This window comes from Pezoporus occidentalis, unplaced genomic scaffold, assembly GCF_034315485.1.
Source record: "Pezoporus occidentalis ecotype Australia unplaced genomic scaffold, CSIRO_AGI_Poc_V1 ctg155, whole genome shotgun sequence".
Taxonomy (NCBI): Eukaryota; Metazoa; Chordata; class Aves; order Psittaciformes; family Psittacidae; genus Pezoporus; species Pezoporus occidentalis.
The window spans coordinates 292,614-312,068 of NW_026913372.1; the positions used below are offsets into that span (position 1 = coordinate 292,614).

General features: G+C 42.2%; 1 protein-coding gene across 6 annotated transcripts in view; it reads left to right on the top strand.

Annotated features, from left to right (window-relative positions):
• The window catches only part of MICU1 (mitochondrial calcium uptake 1), a 107,101-nt gene that overhangs the window by 31,848 nt on the left and 55,798 nt on the right, over window positions 1-19,455 (top strand). For all 6 annotated transcript variants that reach the window (XM_062611582.1, XM_062611578.1, XM_062611583.1 and 3 more), the window contains one exon: window positions 9,284-9,327. In XM_062611582.1, the coding sequence (XP_062467566.1) occupies window positions 9,284-9,327 (44 nt within the window). The remainder of the gene's footprint in view (window positions 1-9,283; window positions 9,328-19,455) is intronic.

A 19,455-nucleotide genomic window follows, 5' to 3' on the forward strand; every position in this document is an offset into this window, starting at 1 on the left:
GGGTCCAGGCAGCCCCATGTTTGTGGCTGAGCTTTGGCGCTGCTGGTCAGGGTGCAACTGATCTCTGCCAGCTTCAAATTCCCTGTATATTGCAGGGAAGCAGATCAGCTGTGGTACCTGTGGGGGTTTGGCAGGCAGCAGGTGGGAGAGCAGACACTGTTTTCCTGGTCTGGATAGCTGTGTCCTGAGTGGTAAGAGGCAGGTTTTTGTGGGGTGGCTTTAAGGATTTTGCCTGTCTTCTGTTCTGTAGGAGATTTGTGTTTCAGGTAAGATATGGACAATCAGGTTTCCTGGTCTCGCAGTGTATCTCAAAGAATGAAAAGGGGTTTTGTCAAATTAAAACTCCTTTCTGTAGGCATTAATGAAGAACTTCAGCCCTCAAATGTTAACTTCTTGAGCGTGGGGTTTATGTACAAAGTGTGAAACTGTTTTGATATCTTCCATGACAGCTCTTTAATGTACACTTATGCTTAGAAAACAAGGATCTGAAGTGTGTGCAGAAGGGAAGAAAAAACAATCCTGGCATTAGTCTTAGATGCATGTTGGTAAATTGACATTTAGTTTTTCATCAAGTCCTAAAAATGGCTGTAGTTCTCATATGAATACGTGGTTTCTACCTTCAGTGAAGAGGTAGCTTAAGCAATAAACAGAAGATCATGTTCACAGATGCTGAAATTGTGTACTACCATCTTACTTATCTAAAGCTCCTTGAACTGGTACTTTGAAAAGCAGTAGCAGTACTTTGAGTGCAAGTCTTCCCATGCAAGTAATGTTGGGGTTTTCTTGTCAGCCAGCTTAAAAATAGAAAACATCCTGTGTTTAATTTCAACACATCTGATTGTCTTTTACTTCTTCTGTATGTGCTTGGTGCATTTTAAGGTGAGCAGAAAATAGGTGGAAGAGTGCTCAGAAAACACCTACTTCGGAGACAAGCAAAGGTGACTAATGGGAAATAATTTGTCAGTGTTAGCCACTAACTTCCCAATGTAACCATTATCCTGGCTAGGCCATCTGCTTAAATGGCTCTGTGAAGCCTGTTGTGGCTTGTTAAGTGACACAAGGCAGACTATAAAGGAAGAAAATTGCCTTAGTGATACTTACAGATGCTCTTGGAAAGTGGAATGAGATGGAAATTGAACTTCGGCTGCCCATCAGCAGGCAAAGCACGAGAGTGGGCATTTTAGGTCTTCTTGGCTTGAAAGTATGTCTTGAGGACTGTAACTGTCACAGACTTACTTCTAGATGAAGCTGCTGCTAGGGTGGTTGTTTTCTACTAGGTGCTGTATGTCATGCCAATCACAGTAAATGTTTTTTTATTATAATGAACAGTAGAAGAGTAAAATCCTAAATGCTACAGTAAAGTCAAACCATCCATAACCTTGTTCCCAAAAGTTTTCAAATCTGGTCGTAACAAAAAAAAAAAAGTTGTCTTGTGTGGTTTGTGTTTTTTTTAACTCAGAGGTTAAAAACAAAGACTGTACCTGCTCACCAGATTATGAACATTACATCCGTCTGGCACTGTTGACTCATAAGGAAATCAGGATTATGGATCAGTAAGGAAATGCTGGGGCTACTTTCTCCTTTAGTCACGACTCGGGTGCGTCCTCTGCCCCGACTGGAGCATTCCTCCTTCATCTCAGGGTGTTCCTACAGATGGTGATGTAGCCCCTTGGAAATCTCCTTCAGGTAGTGACATAGCCTGCTTGGTACGATAATGCTTGAACTGAACTGTGGATTACTTTGTGCAGTCCCACTGACTGCAAGGCTTTCAGTGAGTGGTATTTGTTGTTAGGTTTGTCTGGTGAAGCAATTGGCTTCTGGACCTGTGAATTAATATGGTCCTGCATAAGCAGTCTGAGACATGAGGAGGACAGGGGCTGCTCTGTGTGCTCAAGCTGCTGCATGTAATTTCAGCAAGTAACTTTTTGTTAATGTGTCTGCTATCTTACAGAAAGAAAATACTATGGAATATAAATGAAAGGGAGTGATGGGGTATCTGAGTCCCTGTTGTATTTATTTTTAAACTGCTAATCTACTGCAGGGTATCATATGCCTGATTCATTTTTATGGATTACATACGGGAAAGTTGATTTATTGTCAGTAAAAATGTCAGCTTAATTCTACACTGTATTTTGCTGGTTTGGGGAAAATGAATGCCAGTGCATTACCTCCTGTAGATTGCTTTCCCCAGTTCAGTAAAATTTCCTGCCATAGCTTTCCCAAGTATGCAAGCTGCGCTTAAGGTGTGACACATTCTTGCTGAGCTTGGAACTGTCTGTCAGAATAAGACAAACAATGGCATTAAACTTAGAAGCTGCTTTGAAAAAAAAAGTCTTTATATGCTGTCTGTAAAGTTCAAGTGCCAACAGAAGTGTGGGTAGTGGTATCTGCTCCCTGCAGTCCTGTGTTATATTTTAATTGCCGCCTCCTCTCATACCTGAGAGCGAGCTGTTCTCCAAGGTTGGATGAGCAGGGGTGGTTTCTTCAGTCCATCCCTGCTGGTGTTTGCTTGCCCAAACTCAGCTGAAAATACTATCTTTCAGTCTCTGGTAGGAAGGGTAAGGGTTTGTAAAAACCTAGTTGTGAATGTTGCAGCTCTTTGAAGACGGGTGGACTGCTGAAAAAGATGCATGAAGCCATGACACTTGGCAGGAGAGCTGTAACTGCCTGATAGTGGCAGGTCATTGCTGGCACATCCTCTGTAGGCTTAGGTAATTGTTGGCCTGCATGAACATTTTCAAGTGCTTGGACTTAACTTGGTGGTGGCCTGTGTAGTCCTCCTGTCTTTTCTAGCCTCCGAGTTACCTCCATATCCCCAGCTTTCTCTGGGTCTGTTCTGCACTAATTGTTTTCCTGGGGAAAGTGAGTTTTTTGAAACATCCTGTGCTAAGAAGGAACTGTGGCATACTCAGCCAGTACCAGTAATTAAAAGAAGTAGAAAATGCTTCATATCTTATTGCAGCACACTGTAACAAAGACGGGTTACACCCAAACCGGTCTTGCTCTTTCATGCCCGTGTTAACCTCACTCCTGCCACATGAAAGATGCCTTTCAAGATCCACCATGCACTGCAGCAGTTCAGATATCTGAACTCTTGGAAATGTCCTGGAAGGTGTGTGTGTTTTGGGGGTTGTTGTTGTTGTGGTTTTTTGTGCCTTTAAGAAACCACAGACATGTTGTTGAAGCTCAGCCAGGAGCAGCAGCTGTGCCTCTGTGCACAGGGTGGTGTCAGAGGAGAGGAACTGTGAAGGACAGAGCTGATGTCTGGTGGCTTGCTCAGAACACATAACTTGCTTCTCAGTTTTGAAATGGTTTGGGTTTTATGTCTGGATAAGCAGCTGAGCACAAGCTGTCTCTGGACTGTTTGCAGTGCTTGTGTGATTATTTATTGTTTTGTGTTAAATGTGTAAAATATGGATCTTATCTTTTGCAGAACCAGCTTGTCATGAGCTGTGACATGCACTCACCTGGTCTGGAGGGGAGGGGGAAGATTCCCTAGGCTTGTACAGATACCTAAAGTTATACAAAGTGTTCAGCTGAAATGCTTAGACCCAGAAGGAAACTAGAGATGCTGAACTTGCCTTTGGTTTGTTGATGGGAACTTCTGTGTTCTCTCCCAGATACATCTGCTGGAGAGGTCTTCAGGAAAAGAATGTGAATGAGAGGGGAAGGTAACTTGATGGCTATCTCCTGAACCAGGAGGGTAAATAGGTTTTTTTTTTTTTTTTCTGTGAAAATACATCATTCCAAGGCAAGAATCATCTTTGAGCCTGTAATGCCTGACACAAGCCCCCAGGAACCTAGCCAAGGAGGAACGAAAGGTACATTTATGTGCATGCTTATGTGATAGTTATCAGAAGAAACAAATTACTACAGCTTTTAGTGTAGATAACACAACTGATCATCCACACCAACGTGTCATGAAGGCACATCTCATAGAGACTGACTTGCCTGTTGTAGGAGGGGTCAGATGTGAGCAAAGTAGTTCCTTGAATAGAACAGTTCTGGGCTTTAATGCAAACCTGAGAGTGTTACCCCTTGAGAAATCTCAGGCAGCTCATTGTTTGCCTGCAGATTACATTCTAAATTCAGGGGAGAATACTCATAGAAAAATCAGAAAGTGGGTTACAGCTTTGGAGGGGAAAACTGGGTCCATCATTTTCTCCTCCCATAACGTAGTATGTTGCATGTTATGGTTACCAGGCTGTTCTTCAGTCTTGGTCATTAGCCCTTTTACTCATCTACTCGCAAGAAAAAGAGTCCATGTTATATATTGAGCAACTGGAAAGGAAAAGCAGATGATGAGTGAATGTTACCCAAATAATGTGAAAAATCTGACAAGGATATCAAGACTGGAAGGAGTTGAAAAGGCTCTTCTGTCAGTGGAAAACTGCTGGCATCCCAGAGGAAATCGTGATGGTTTCTAATTGATCTCAACTGTGTTCTTGGCATAATAGAATCGTTTTTTCTGGAAACCTGTTCGTTAAAATATTTCTTAAACTGCAATCTATAATCTGCTGTTCATGGCTGCTGTTTTTCTTCCTTTTTTTTTTTAACAAGATGACATTAGCTTAGTAATTGTTTAGCTATTTATCAAATGTGGTAATTGGGTAGTTTTGAGTGAATCTGTGGAATGTATTCATTAATGAGCAGAAATACAATAAGCATTTGACTTCAGAATTTTATTAGAGCTGAAGAAGAGTAACAGCAGGTTATTTTGTGTTTTTTTCCTTTACATAAATAATTCCTTCTCCATTAAAATATCCTTCCTAGCCTACGAAAAATAAGTAAATTCAGAGAACATGGTTCTCCTGTTGAACAGCCTCTTTTCCCCATTGTAGTAGGTAGTGAGTGCAAGTTATTTTGGCTTATTTTGAAACAGTTTTGATTTTAGTGCTGTGAAAATACCATCACATGAATAAGAGTGGAGGCCTATATTCTTAGTATTGGTACGTAAATGGTGTCAGTCTAATCTGAAATAACAGCTCTAGTGATGCTGTTTGCTTAGGTACTCTACCGCAGTGCTGCTGTTTCTTTTGGTCTCCTGATACCACCTTAGGTGGTATCAGAATTTGTAGGAGTAATACATAGTGGTACTTAAAGATTACAAGCAAGCTGGCTATGGTGAGCAAGTTAGGAAATCATTGCAGGTCACCATAGGCACTACTGAAAGTGGCTGGTGCAGAACCCTTGGCTAGGGGAGCAAAAAGGGCTTCAGTAATCCAGATGTGTAGTAAAACATGAGGCGTTGTGCAGTTGTTGATGTAAATAAAAGGCGTATTCTGGGCAGGTCATAGTGAAAGTTCTGAGTTTGCTCAAGCAGAAATGAGCACCAAAATGCAGCTGATCTGGGTGGTCACTATGCAATCTGGAGTAGCCGTGGGGTGCGTTGTGCTGCCTTCCATCCCAGGAAAGCTTTGTGAAGTAGCCAGCTGTCCTCCTGGAAAGACTTCTGGTTTTCATTGCCATCTCCTTTGAAGGAGATTTTTTAATCCATTCCTGAGAGAGTGATATTTCATCTCCTGCTTTTCAGTGAAAGATGGGAAAGCTCTTTTTCACTGTTAAACATGACTATTAGCTTGTGTTCCTGCAGTTTGTCAGCAATAGGACAGTCAGTATCTATTTGTTTTACGAGTGTATCACAGACAATCCTGCAGTAGCTTTAACTTAGCACACTGTCTTTTCACGAACGGGTAAGTAATAACTAACATTCTTTCCTTTCCTTGTTCAGATGTGAGTGTCCTAATTCCTGCAGTGTTTCCATTAGTTCTCCAGCCTACACAAACACTGAATTCCTATTGTAGTGTTTCAGAGGAAAAGTCTTTTGTTTTTTTTATGTAACACAGAGAACAACACCACAGGTATCAAGCAACAGGCCCTCTTCTTGCTTTCCTTTTGTCAACTTTTAAGAGTGAAGACTCACAGAAAAACACATAGCTAAATCTGTAAAAAGAACATAACCTGTATTTGAAAAAGAAGAAAGACACCACCACCCACCTGGCTCCATCCTCCTTTGGAGTAGTTCTAGGGAGTGTTAAGGTCTCCTCTGAGCCTCATACTCCAGACTGAACCACTCCAGTTCCCTCAGCTGCTTCTCATAGGACTTGAGCTCCAGGCTCTTCATCAGTGTTGTTCTTCTCTGGCCCTGCTCCAGCACTTCCATGTCTGTCTTGTAGTGAGGAGGCCATAACTGAGGTATTGGAGGTGCAGCCTCACCAGTGCCAAGCCCAGGGTGATGATCACTGCCCTGGCCCTGCTGGCCACACTATTGCTGATACAGGCCAGGGCATGCCATTGGCCTTCTTGGCTGCCTGGGCACAAGCTGGCTCATGTTCAGCGGCTGTCAGTCAGCACTCCCAGTCCCTTTCTGCCAAGCAGCTTTCCAGCCACTCTTCCCAAGCCTGTCACCTTCCATGGGATTCTTGTGGCCCAAGTGCACAACCTGGCATTGAGCTTTGTTGAAGATCACATAGTTGACCTTGGCCCATTGATCCAGTGTGTTCAGATCCCTCTGTAGAGCTTTCCTGTCCTCCAACAGATCAATGTTCTTGCCAAGCTAGGTGTCATTTGTGAATTTGCTGAGGGTGGACTTGATCACCTCATCCAGGTCATCAGTAGAGATATTAAACAACACTGTCCCCAGTACCGAGCCCTAGGAACCACCACTTCTGTCCCCTTGTTTTAACTCCATTCACCAGGGCTGTCTTTCAGGGCATGCTGATACACTAAAATGAAAAAAGGCAGCAGTATAAGTGACAATTTAGTGCTGTATTTTCATATAAATGTCTCTCCCCGATCTCAGACACACGCGTAAACCAACGTTATATATTTCCTTCTCATCAGATGTGATTGTGTCAAACAAGGTTGACGTGATATAGGTAATGATTACTACATTTCTATAACAGCTGTGGTGTTTTAAGCAGTTTCTTCAGCAAATAATGAAATCCTTGGAGCTCTTTGGATGCAGTTACAGGAAAGCTGTGTGTAAGTAAAGGTCTGTCACTTTTTCCTTCCAGGAATACCAGGTTACCCAGACACTTTGTTTTTCCAAAAACATGTCTTTTTGTTACATGCCGTAGCAATCAAGGAAATACATGAAAATCAACATCTCTGTGCTGAGGTGAATGAGGCTGGAGCAAACCCCAGTCTGGAGGCAAACTACCCTGTATTCAAAACTCCTGATATAGTCAGTGTGTTCTTTTGCTGACCCCATCATTATTGTAATTTACTGCTGTTAACTATTGTGGTGCCTTTTAGTCCCCTCCCATTATACCCTCACATCACCTTCCATTTTGCTCATCTCATGTTACATCTGTGGAGAACACAAAGTTTATAATGTTAGCCTCTTTAGTACAGGTACTGGTATTCTGCATTTTTAGGTGTCGTTTGTCTGGTTTTAGTAACTATTCTACATACATACAGAGTTGTGTATATATTATTCAGTTTGTTATATAAATAATCTATATTTAGAAATATGTGTGATATTTCATTTATATGTACATGCAAGAAAGGAGTTTTTAGTTCATGTTTTCTTGCTATTTATCTACATGAGCATCAATTCATTTTGAGTCTCCTGTGAAACCTGTTTGCTTTCCCAATAGTAGTGTCCAGCTGCAGGGGTGAGAGGATGCCATTAAGACATGCTTTCACTTGCTATTTTTAGCCCATGTGTTCTTTCTTAGCTTTACATGAGTACATGTATAAAGTCGGGATATGTCTTACAGCACTATTTCCTGGCATTGGAACAGGAGGTGTTCTTGAGAAATGACTTTATTATGACACATGGGTGTAAGCTAAGCTCAGTTTAGCAGTCAACATCCAGATGGATGGTCAGGGACAAGCTCTGGCCAGATAACATGTCTCTGGTAAAATCAGCACATTTATCAAATGAGTCTTGCCTCTAAATGTGACGATGCTTACTGTACTGCATTTATACCTACAACTTTGAGCACGCCAAAATTCAGAAGATGATGATTTAAGTCTGAAAATGTATTTGAATGTACAATTTTCAGTCTGTTGGGCACACAAAATATTGAGAAGATGCTTTCTGGATTGATTATTCACAAATCTACAGAGCCCTTTGACAATTGCCTTGACCTTTGAATTGGTGATAGAGGAATATTAGCTGCTTTGGTTCAGAAAGGTCGAGGAGGTCACCCTGGAGAGATTAGTAAGTAAACTTTCAATACATAACCATTATGAACCTTTGCAATAGATGGGATTTATTATCTTCTCTCATGAGCTGGAGATGCAGCAGGCATGGGAAAGGTTTTATTGGGTTATTTCCATCTTTTTTTTGTTTCCTAATTTAAATTGAAATGAGGATGTGATAATTATCATAAACAGTGGCAGAAAATGCGTGGGACATAGCTCTGCTGAGCAGTTTTATTCTTCAGAGAACCAAAAATTGGCCTGTGCTCTCCCGGAGGCCTGGAAGTTCTCAGTTTGAGCTCTGCTTAATCTCCTCTCAGGGTGCATCTTCCTGACTTTGGATTGCAAAGCTCAGATAATTAATCTTCCTGAATATTTTTGTTATCTTGCTTATATGTGCATTCATGAGTGTACATAAAGCCTGCTGGGCTCTGTGGGTTAGATTGAGAGCTCTCTGCCTAAACTCTGCAAATGCTGGGATTTTTTTTTTCCTCTTCAAGATAGAAAAAAAACATTTTGTAATGGTATGAAAGATTGGATTTACTGGTATAAATAACCACTTTTCCTGCTTTTCTCCAAAATGCCCTTCTAGCTAAAGCTCTCACCTTCTTACAAATGTAAATACAACTTATCTCCTTCAAAAGCTATTAGCAATTTTATACTAAAATATGTGTAAGTTTTGGATTTATTTGGGAGTATCCTAATTAATTACGGGAGTAATTCTTTGTTTTCCCATTTGTGAGCAATTCAAAAGGTATTATTAAAAACAGTAAGAGTTTTATCGACATGCATTTACATGGGGCATCACAGGCAAAATGTTTCCCTAGTAATAGTGCAGAAATTTTCTACTTTGGGATGGGGATTTTGGGCTCTTGAGAGGTGCTAGGAGCTGTGCTCTTACTGTCCCTGACAGAAGAAGGCTTTCTTCTCTGATGCCATGAGTTTGTTGACTTTCATTATCAAAATACAAGATAAAAAAAATGCACACAGCCAAAAGATTTCCTTTTGTCCTTATACTTTCTACTGATGTTATTCAGAAAATGCATTTTGCTTTCTAATCCTCACTCAAAGAGAAAACCCAAGAAGTGCTCACTTCTACGCTCTAAGAGCATGTTTGGTTTTTCTTTTTCAGACCTGGGCCTGGATCAGTTTATAGTGAAGCGCTATGATGGGAAGGTGAGCATAATAGACTATTAAGTCTGTATATTAGTCAGTGTTTCCTGTTTCACCTAGATTCCTTTAGTTACTACCTCCATGTGGGGTCTAAGTTAAATGATATATTTGACATATTCTCTTTTGAGCTTTTGTTGTTTAGTAGCATTGCGGTGTTTTTTTCTGTAATGGCAGAAAGTTGGGTGTTTTGTTTTTTTTTTAGCAGTCTTATTTTAACTTTTACAGACAATGTATTGTCTCTTCTTATATACTGGTAGGCCAGCAAACAGGTTGTAATCATGTTTTCTTGCTGCTTCTTTATGCCTGTATGAGAGTCCCACGAGTTAACCCCATTTGAAACTCCTTTGACTTTTTCCTTCCAGACTCATCTCCAGATTTCTAAAGGAAGGAGACAGTCTTGTGATTTTTTTTTACCTGCATACCAAGCAATTGTTTCCTCCTCTTTCAAAAAGCATTACTCCGTTCCCCTTTCGAACCCTAGGTCCTTCCTACAGCGGTACACAACTGTTCTGGATGTTTGTGCTGTCATGATACATGGTGGTAAAACGTTGGGCATGATCTGATCTAGTTTTGTCTGCTTGCGTAAGAGGAGCCACATAGCATCCAACCTGTTGTGGAAACCAGAGACCAAATTAATCACACTGTAAATCCTACTGGTATGGAGGAGTACAGTAAAGACAGCTCTGGCCCAAGAACTAGCAGCACATATCGACTTCTTGATGCAGATAACTGCAGGTTACTTAATTTTGCATCATTTCACCATGGGCACATAATGGTATTCCACCTTTTAGCAATATTTTCATTCCATCTGTATCATCTGAAAATAAAGCTTTTGTGTTTCCAAAGGGAAGTCAGCATCTGATCCCTTCATTGCTGAGTGGCATACCTGACATACAGTGTCAGGATTTACAGAAAACCTCGACGCTGAAAAAAAAAAAAGTATTTAAAGCTTTATATAAACACAGCGTGGGCTGAACACACGCAGTTCTCTGTCTTGTTTTGTGTTTAGTAGTGAAAGGTAAAGACATTAAGGGTATCAAATACCTGGGGCCCCTGTCGTCAGCAGTGTACAAGTGTTCTGGTTACCGAGGCAGCAGAGCAAGATTTTGCTTGAAACAGGTAAGTGGCAGCTAGTATTTTGGCAGTTAGTTTTGATGCATAAAACTACAAAACATGTTGTAAACACTTGTTTTCTCCTCCCTGTGTCACAAACCCAACTTCTGCCTTTTTTGATTCAAAAAAAAAAAAGAAAAGAAAAAAACCCCAACCAAACCAAAAGTACATATATTCTTTGCAAAATATCAAATGTTTCTCCCTTTGGTTTGTGTGCTCACTTTTGTCATTTTATCTTGTCAAACTATCACACTCATCCCTTAGGCTTTATATAAGCAAGATTTGTTTGTAGGGAAGAAATGCTGAATCCCACATTATTTTTGCTAATCGTTCCTTTGTTCCTGAGCACTCCGCAGTTGGTTCCTATCACATTGGGTAAAAAAGGTTCAAAGGTGATCCCTTAGCTTCTGTTCCTCTGTCCTTCAGCACCTAGGGCTTGAATTACAGCATATTTGGATGTCATGGACAGTCACCACACAGGGGTATTGAAAAGCCACGATCAGTGTTTGATATGGAGTTGCTATTTATGTTAGGGATGAGCTGGAGAGTATGGAACTCTCTGGGGAGAGGTGAGCAGTCAACAGAGAGTTTGTGGGTCAGGGTTAAAGGGATAACAGTGATGGGAGACATTATTGTGCGGATCCGTTACAGACTGCCTGATCAAGAGGACTCTGTGGTTGAAACACTCTATAGACAGATAGGAACAGCATCATTCTCGCAGGCCCTTGTCCTCACGGAGGACTTCAACCAGCCTGATATCTTTTGGAGGGATGGTACAGCCCGCCACAAGCAATCGAGGAGGTTCCTTGATTGTGTGGAAGACAGTTTCCTTCTGCAAGTAATAGAGGAGCCGACAAGGAGAGGTGCCATGCTTGACCTTGTGCTTGACCAACAGGGAAGGGCTGGTTGGAAATGTGACACTCCAGGGCAGCCTTGGTTGCAGTTATCAGGAGATAGTTAGTCGAATTCGAGATCCTCAGGACAGTGAGAAGAGCGTGCAGCAAGCTCACTGCCCTGGACTTCAAGAGAGCAGGCTTTGGCCTCTTCAGGAACCTGCTTAGTAAGGTTCCATGGGATATAGCCCTAGAGGGCAGGGGTGCCCAAGACTGTTGGCTGATATTCAAGGATCACCTCCTGGAAGCTCAGGAGTGGTGTATCCCAACTAGAAGGAAGTGCAGCAGAAGGGCCAGGAGACCTCCTTGGATGGATAAGGAGCTGCTGAGGAAAATTTGAAGGAAAAAAGAGGCTTATAAAAGGTGGAAGGAAGGACAGACGGCCTGGGAAGAGTACAGGGATGTTGTCCAGGAAGCTAGAGACCAGGTTAGGAAAGCTAAGGCTCAGTTAGAATTAAACTTGGCTAGGGATGTTAAAGATAACAGGAAGGGATTCTATAGGTACGTAGCAAATAAAAGACACACTTGGGACAACGTAGGCCCCACCTGGAAGCTGTCAGGAGAACTGGCTACACGGGATTTGGAGAAGATTGAGGTTCTTAATGACTTCTTTGCCTTGGTCTTCACTGGCAAAGGCTCTGACCAGACCACCCAAGTCTTGGAAGGCAGATGCAGGGACTGTGAGAATGAAGACCTTGGGCCCACTGTGGGAGAGGAACTGGTTCGAGACCATCTTCAAAATCTGAACATGCAGAAGTGTATGGCACCTGATGAAATCCATCCGTGGGTCCTGAAGGAGCTGGTGAATGAAGTTGCGAAGCCACTGGCCATCATATTTGAGAAATCATGGCAGTCAGGTGAAGTTCCCGATGACTGGAAAAAGGGAAATATAACCCCCATTTTCAAGAAGGGGAAAATGGATGAGCCAGGGAATTACAGACCAGTCAGTCTCACCTCTGTGCCTGGCAAAATCTTGGAGCAGATTCTCCTGGAAGGCATGCTGAGGCACATGAAAATCAACAAGGTGCTTGGTGACAGCCAGCATGGCTTCACTAAGGGGAAATCCTGCCTGACCAATTTGGTGGCCTTCTATGATGGGGCTACAGAACTGATGGACAGGGGCAGAGCAGTTGACGTCATCTACCTGGACGTGTGTAAAGCGTTCGACACTGTCCCACACGACATCCTTGTCTCTGAATTGGAGAGACATCAATTTGATGGACGGACCACTCGGTGGACAAAGAACTGGCTGGATGGCCGCACGCAAAGAGTTGTGGTCAATGGCTCAATGTCCGGCTGGAGACCAGTAACGAGTGGTGTCCCTCACGGGGATCGGTGTTGGGACCGGTCTTGTTCAACATCTTTGTCGCTGACATGGACAGTGGGATTGAGTGCGCCCTCAGCAAGTTTGCCAATGACACCAAGCTGTGTGTTTTGGTTGATACCCTGGAGGGAAGGAATGCCATCCAGAGGGACCTTGACACGCTTGTGAGGTGGGCTGATGCCAACCTCATGAAGTTTAACCATGGCAAGTGCAAGGTCCTGCAGCTGGTTTGGAGCAGTCCCAGGCACCCTAACTGTTCTACGATTCTGTGATATACCCTGCTGGAGTATTGTTAGTGCACATGCATAGTGACAAGTCCAGAGGAGGGCCACGAGGATGATCAAGGGGACTGGAACACCTCCTGTATGAAGACAGGCTGAGGAAGTTGGGGCTGTGGAGAAGAGAAGGCTGCGTGGAGACCTCATAGCAGCCTTCCAGTATCTGAAGGGGGCCTATAGGGATGCTGGAGAGGGACCCTTCATTAGGGACTGTAGTGATAGGACAAGTGGTAACGGGTTCAAACTTACAGAGGGGAAGTTTAGATTGGATGTAGGGAAGAAATTCTTTACTGTAAGGGTGGTGAGGCACTGAAATGGGTTGCCCCGGGGAGGTTGTGAATGCTTCATCCTTGGTAGTGGTCAAATCCAGGTTGGACAGAGCCTGGGGTGACATGGTTTAGTGGGCTGTGTCTCTGCCCATGGCAGGGGGGTTGGAGCTAGATGATCTTAAGGTCCTTTCCAACCCTAACTGTTCTACGATTCTGTGATATACCCTGCTTAGTGCACATGCATAGTGACTGTGCATAGTCATCCGTGCTCTTAGGATCTTACTGTTCAGCACGGTGAAGATCTGTGCTGGCTGAAGGCTGGAGAAGAGATAGCGTTTGCCTTACACGCTGACCACCTTTTGCTCTGACCTATAGGAATGTGAAATAGCTTTTTATATAACTTACAGATGCTGATTATGCACTTGGATGTCTGCCTGCTGAGGTTTGGGTAGTCTGAAAGTGAGGCAGCAGATTGGGGGAACTGCAATGCATTTTCTTTATTGTTATCTGCTCTTGGGATCTATTTTTTCCACAGTCTAATAACACCCTAGAAGCAGTTTCCTCTGATAATGAAGAAACAGAGGTTCCTGTTTGCTTGGTTGTCTGCTTAAAGATACTTTGGGACTGGTTAAATCCTGCTGTGAATATTAGGGTAGCAGTAATGTCCAGGCAAAACGGTAATTTGAGAAGAGTATAAATAAGTTGGCCTTGGCTCTCCCTTGGTAATGAAAGAAGCTGACAGTAGATTGATCTGTCTGATAGCATCTTGTTCTCATTTACTGCTTGCTTTGGGTTTCAGTTTAAAAAACAACACTGTCTTTACTCAGTCAAGCACTAACTGAGGTCCTGCGGAGCTGACCTTAATCATTCAAGTTTCACTTGCGTAGTAGTACCTGAGGGATAAAACCCTTCTTTATCTCTTCCTCCTTCCATGTTTCCAACTATGTATTCGTCTTGCATTATCAAAGCATCCTTGTGGTTCAGGCTTCTTCTCAGAAAGTAATAGGCCTGTTCACTGGAAATTTCCTCTTCATTGTTAAAGTGAAGGGAGTTTGTGAGCGCTCAGACACAAGAAAGATGTGGTACTGAAGGGTACTGAAAATATGCAGGCTAGATCCTGTCTGAAAAGCAGAAAAGAGAATTAATTTACTTCCAAACAAAAATGTACACCCAGGGTTGCATGCAAGTAATAATCTAGAAACAGTTTCAGTTCAAAGAATACTATCAGCTATGCAATCAGTTGCATTTTAATTACATATTACAGGATAATGTTTAAAATATCAGTGTGAATTTTGTGCATGCATGTTTGAGATTTAAATGCTGCAGCATTAGTAAGCAGATGTATGAGCTGCTGTTTTCACAGAACCTATTTTATTTACATAAAACTACAATCAAAATAACAAATTGGCTGTCATGCAGTGATCGGGACCAGTCTTGCCAAAGGATTTTTATGGAACGATGTGGCTCTGTATTGTAATTGTGTCGGGTTTCCGAAGCATCTTGCTGTGCCTGTGATTGAATGCTCTGGTGAGAAGACTGCCCCTCCATCTTCCTAGTGATAATTTATAGAGTTGATGTGGAGGGAGGTAAATGTTACTACCTTATTAATGGAAACAACGCTTCTGTAATTTGAGACTAACGCTTTTTTCTCCACTCATTGCAAGACCAAAACCCCTGGAGACATTCATCCAGCAAAAGCCCTTGATCAGGTCTATTTGCCAACATGAACTCATACTTTTCCTTTGACCTGCTGCTGGGCTGAATGTGTAGGGAGGTAACTCTGTCCCTGGTTTTGTTTTTGTCTAAGTGTTGTGGTTTCTCCCCCAGGGAAGCAAGCTCTGGAAAGTAGAAAAAAAGTGCATTGTTTAGTATCTGTTCAGGGTAGGAAAAAAAAACCTGTTACTCGGCCTGCAAATATTTCAGTGTTCATATTGAGCCTGAACTAAAGGCTGATCTCAGAGTAAACACATTCTAATGTGTAGCTCAGGGTTCTGTATTGCAAAGGTGTCCAGACCACAGTTGCTCATCTGCTCCATTTCCACTGTGTCTATTTCCTCTTGTATTTCAGCAGTGGAAAAGCAAAAGCTTTTTAACCAATCTATAAGAAAAATGTCATGTTGTCCTTTCTCTCGTCCTACCATCCTGAACATCTCTGGTTAGGAGGAGAGAAGTTTTATTTAAGATGCTTATTTAAGATGTGCTGTTTTCCTGCTTCATAATACTTCTTAGGGCTTAAGAAAGGGCTTTTTTGAGAGTCATGTGGAGATGTTCTTTGCACATCTGATTTTTCAAACTGAGGCACTGGGCTCTGTCATCACTCACTGTGTACATCTTGCTTAGCCAGATGATAGTGATGAATAAACTCACTAAGTAGTATGCATCTTAGCACATGTAATGTGGCATAAGCTTCATTAATGTTACATAAGTTGTAGTACAAATTTTGTTTAAAATTTTTCTCCTTCATCTACTGTTTGTTTAGTTGATGGGGTTTTTTTGGCTTATGCATTGATCATTGACAAGCTTAATACGTCAAAGAAAAAAACAAGTGATGCTGTCAGTGGTGTTCCTCTAATGCATGAACTGCATATCCACCCTGTTCAGATCAAAATTACATCCTGTCACCTAATTCATTTGGTGCTGTTCCTATCCTGGTGAGCCAGCACAGGAGGGCTCTCAGATGTCCCACAGCTGAGCTTTCAGCAATGCAGCCTGCTGGAAAGGTGTAGGCAGAGGCAGAAAATGGTTGTGGTGAGTGCACAGCTTAGATCTATCTTTGTGCAGGTGGGTGCTTACAACAAAGGTAAGATGTAGTGCTTTTAAGAGACCTCTAGCCTATTTAGGGAAAAAAAATAACACCAGGACACGCTAAGTGGCTTATTAGTTTAATACAGAATACACTTGACTTCTCTTTTTGTTCTCCTGTGGGGAAAATTTCTTGCTACTGCTCAATACAAATAAAAGCCTTCGAGCTACCAGCAGTAGCTTACCCTCCTGCTACCATTGCTGCAGTAAGTAATCACAGAGGCTTTCAAAGCCCTCTAATTAAATTTACTAATTAAAGTATTTCCTGCCAGCATTTATATTTACATCTTTAGATGTTGGGGATGCTGTAAGCAATGCAGAGCAGTAGCAAGATGAAGGAAAATACTTCAGATGTTTTACTGGCCCTTAAAAAAAGCCATCTGAAATTTGTTTCCACTACGTAATGCAGGCTTGTATCATGGACCAATACTAGATCCAGTCTTACTCAACTTAGTCATCAGTGTCCTGGATGAAGGGACAAAGTACTCTTGGCAGGTTTGCTGATGATACAAAACTGGGAGGAGTGGCTGGTACGCCAGGAGGCTGTGCTGCCATTCAGTGAGTCCTGGACAGAGAGTCGGGTGGAGATTATCCTAATGAAGTTAAGTAAACCCAAGTGTAAGGTCCTGCACCTAGGGAGGAATAACCCTATGCAACCAGTACAGCTTAGAAGCTGACCTGCTGGAAGGCAGATCTGTGGAGAAGGACCTGAGCATCCTGGTGGACAAGTTAACCATGGGCCAGCCATGTATATATATACCCCACAGGTATCCTGGGGTGCCTGAGGAAGAGTGTGGCCACTTCTGCTACTATACCCTGGTGAGGACTGACCTGGAGTACTGCATCCAGTTCTGAGCTTCCCCATACAAGAAAGACAAGGAACTACTTGGAGAGGGTACAGCAGAGGGCTAAAGAGATGAGCAGGGATCTGGAGCATTTCTCTTACGAGGACAGTCTGAGAGAACTGGGTCTGTTTAGCCTGGAGAAGAATGACTGAGAGGGGTCTTATCAATGCATACAAGTATTTCAGTGGTGGGTGTCAGGAAGATGGGACAAGATTCTTTTCAGTGGTGTCGGGCAACAGGGTAAGGGGCAATGGGCACAAACTGAGACACAGGAAGTTCCATCTGAATATGAAGGAAAGCTTGTTTACACTGAGGGTAGCAGAGCAGTGAACTGACTGCACAGAGAGGTTGCAGTGTCTCCTCTGGAGAGATGCAAAACCTGTATGAACACAACCCTGTGCAGCCTGCTCTAGGTGAGCCTGCTTTAGCAAGGGGATTGGACTAGATAATCTCCAGAGGTCCCTTCCAACCCCTACCATATTGTGAAGTTGTGGAAGAGACAGTTCTTGACTGTGATCGTTTGTGTAAACAAGCAGAGGAGCAGTTTATCGCAGATAATCGGCAAATCTAAGTTGAGCTGACAGAGTTTTTCTTGTCTTGACTTTCTTTGCTTACACCACTGTCCATGTTTGTGGGTTTCTTTTGCTTGCTAGCTTTCTCCTTCCAGACAAACTTTGCTCTCCCATCTGCTTTGGTTAGCAATTTTGAATTACTTTTGTGTTCCTCACTGCTTTTCCCTGTTCACTGGGTGGGCAGTGAGCTACAAATTGTCCTCTTCATTTGCTTTTAATAAAGACAAATTTAATCAAAGAAAATACTTGCTTCTAACAAGTAAATGCATGGTGCACAAACATCCCTGTGGACTCCTGGGTTACTTTATGTCCACATACAGAACATGCTTCATCCTTTCCTACCTCTTCTACCATAAGTTAATGGTATATCAGTTTTGACAGAGCTCTACTTGCAGTTATCTTTTTGTACTGCTAATTCTGTTGCTCATTTTCACAGGGCTTGTTTGGCAGACACTAAAATGCTCTGATTGCTCTCTGTCCTCTTTTATTCTGGTTTCTAGGTACCTGGTGGATGTTTCTTCCAGCTACTAATATCTCTGATACTTGTGTCTTTATTCTTATTATGATTTGGGGTTCTTTTGGTGTAACCAAGAATTACCTCATTTTCTTCCCTTTTCTAACCTTCTCCCCTTCCACCAGGATTTCTGGCAGGTACAAAGCAGACAGCATGTGCTTTGATTAGTTTGTGCTTCAGACCTCATAATATGCACTTTACATGTAAAAGGGACAGTGTATGCTCAACCCTTCTCCCTACTCCTTTAATAAATAATCCTGAATCCTTTCTTTGATCCTCAGTCTAAAGGATTTATATCAGAATACCTGAATTTGGCTTGTTAAGAGTACAGTCCTCAGGGTAACCGTTACTGCATGGCTTTATTAACAGGAACATCTGAGCAATGCTCAGATGTGTATCTCCCTTCCCTCCTCATGGTGTCTTTTGAGGCTTCTGACTTATTTTGGAACTTGATGAGACTGTGATAGAGCTGACTATGGGAAATGGTGTTTTCTGCTCGGGGCCACAAAGTTAATTATATTCTGTGAGAAAGGACAGTCCTCTCTCTGGCCAAATGCTGTGGGAGAAACATCATGTATTTAAATGTAAGTTTGGGGAAGGTTATTTTTTCAAACTTTAAGTTTTTCAAGTTACAGAACTATCTAGGGTGAGCTATTTTAACGAATATTTTAGGAAGAAGATATTTAGATGCTATAGTTCATAAGATGGTTTCTAGGAAAAAGAACTAGAAACCAGAGAAAAGTTCATTCAGTATTAGTAAGTGAAGAGGGAAATGTACTCTAAACACTTTCAGTTTGCCCTGTAGCTTTGTGATTTAGTGCAGTCCATACAAGAAGTTAGCCAAAAATAAGCAACTTGGTGACAAAGTGCCCTTAGTGGGTGTATGTAGTCTTTTAATCAAAAAGTTGTTTATGGGATAGTCTGGGGCTTTAATTTCTTCAGTAGTTTTAATGGTGTTAGAGTAGTGCTTAATACTTAAGGGATAAAAAATGAGCTCCAAGAACTCTGTCCTTGTGTAACATGGATTTAGCTGGGAGCAGAGGGAAGGAGGATGGATTGGGCAGGGTGGGAGGGAATATTTTAGAAGATGTTTGACCTCACTAACTACAGAAGGAGGGGAGGTCTGGGTAGGAAAAGTGGGTGAAGAAGGGGTAGTGAGAGAGTGAAAGAGAATGGCAAGATTTTTAGTTGTATCTTTAATTCTGTTCCTTAATATGTTTGCAGTCGTGATGACAATCTCAAATTACATGTGGCTTTTTTTTCCCCAAACCCCATTTCTGGTTTGGTGGGTGGTTAGAACTGAGTGTATGGCCCCAACCTTATCATCTGAGCCAACGTTTAATATTTGCTTTCTGTAGAGAATTATTTTCGTCATGTATTTTCACACTGGAATTTTTATCTGGAAAAACAAGCAGCGTGCATTATCAACATAATGAGTTAATGTTGGTAATTCGAGCTGAGCCAAGGGAAAGCAGTATCCCAATCTCCATCTGGAAACCTAAACAGCCATTTAAATTCAAA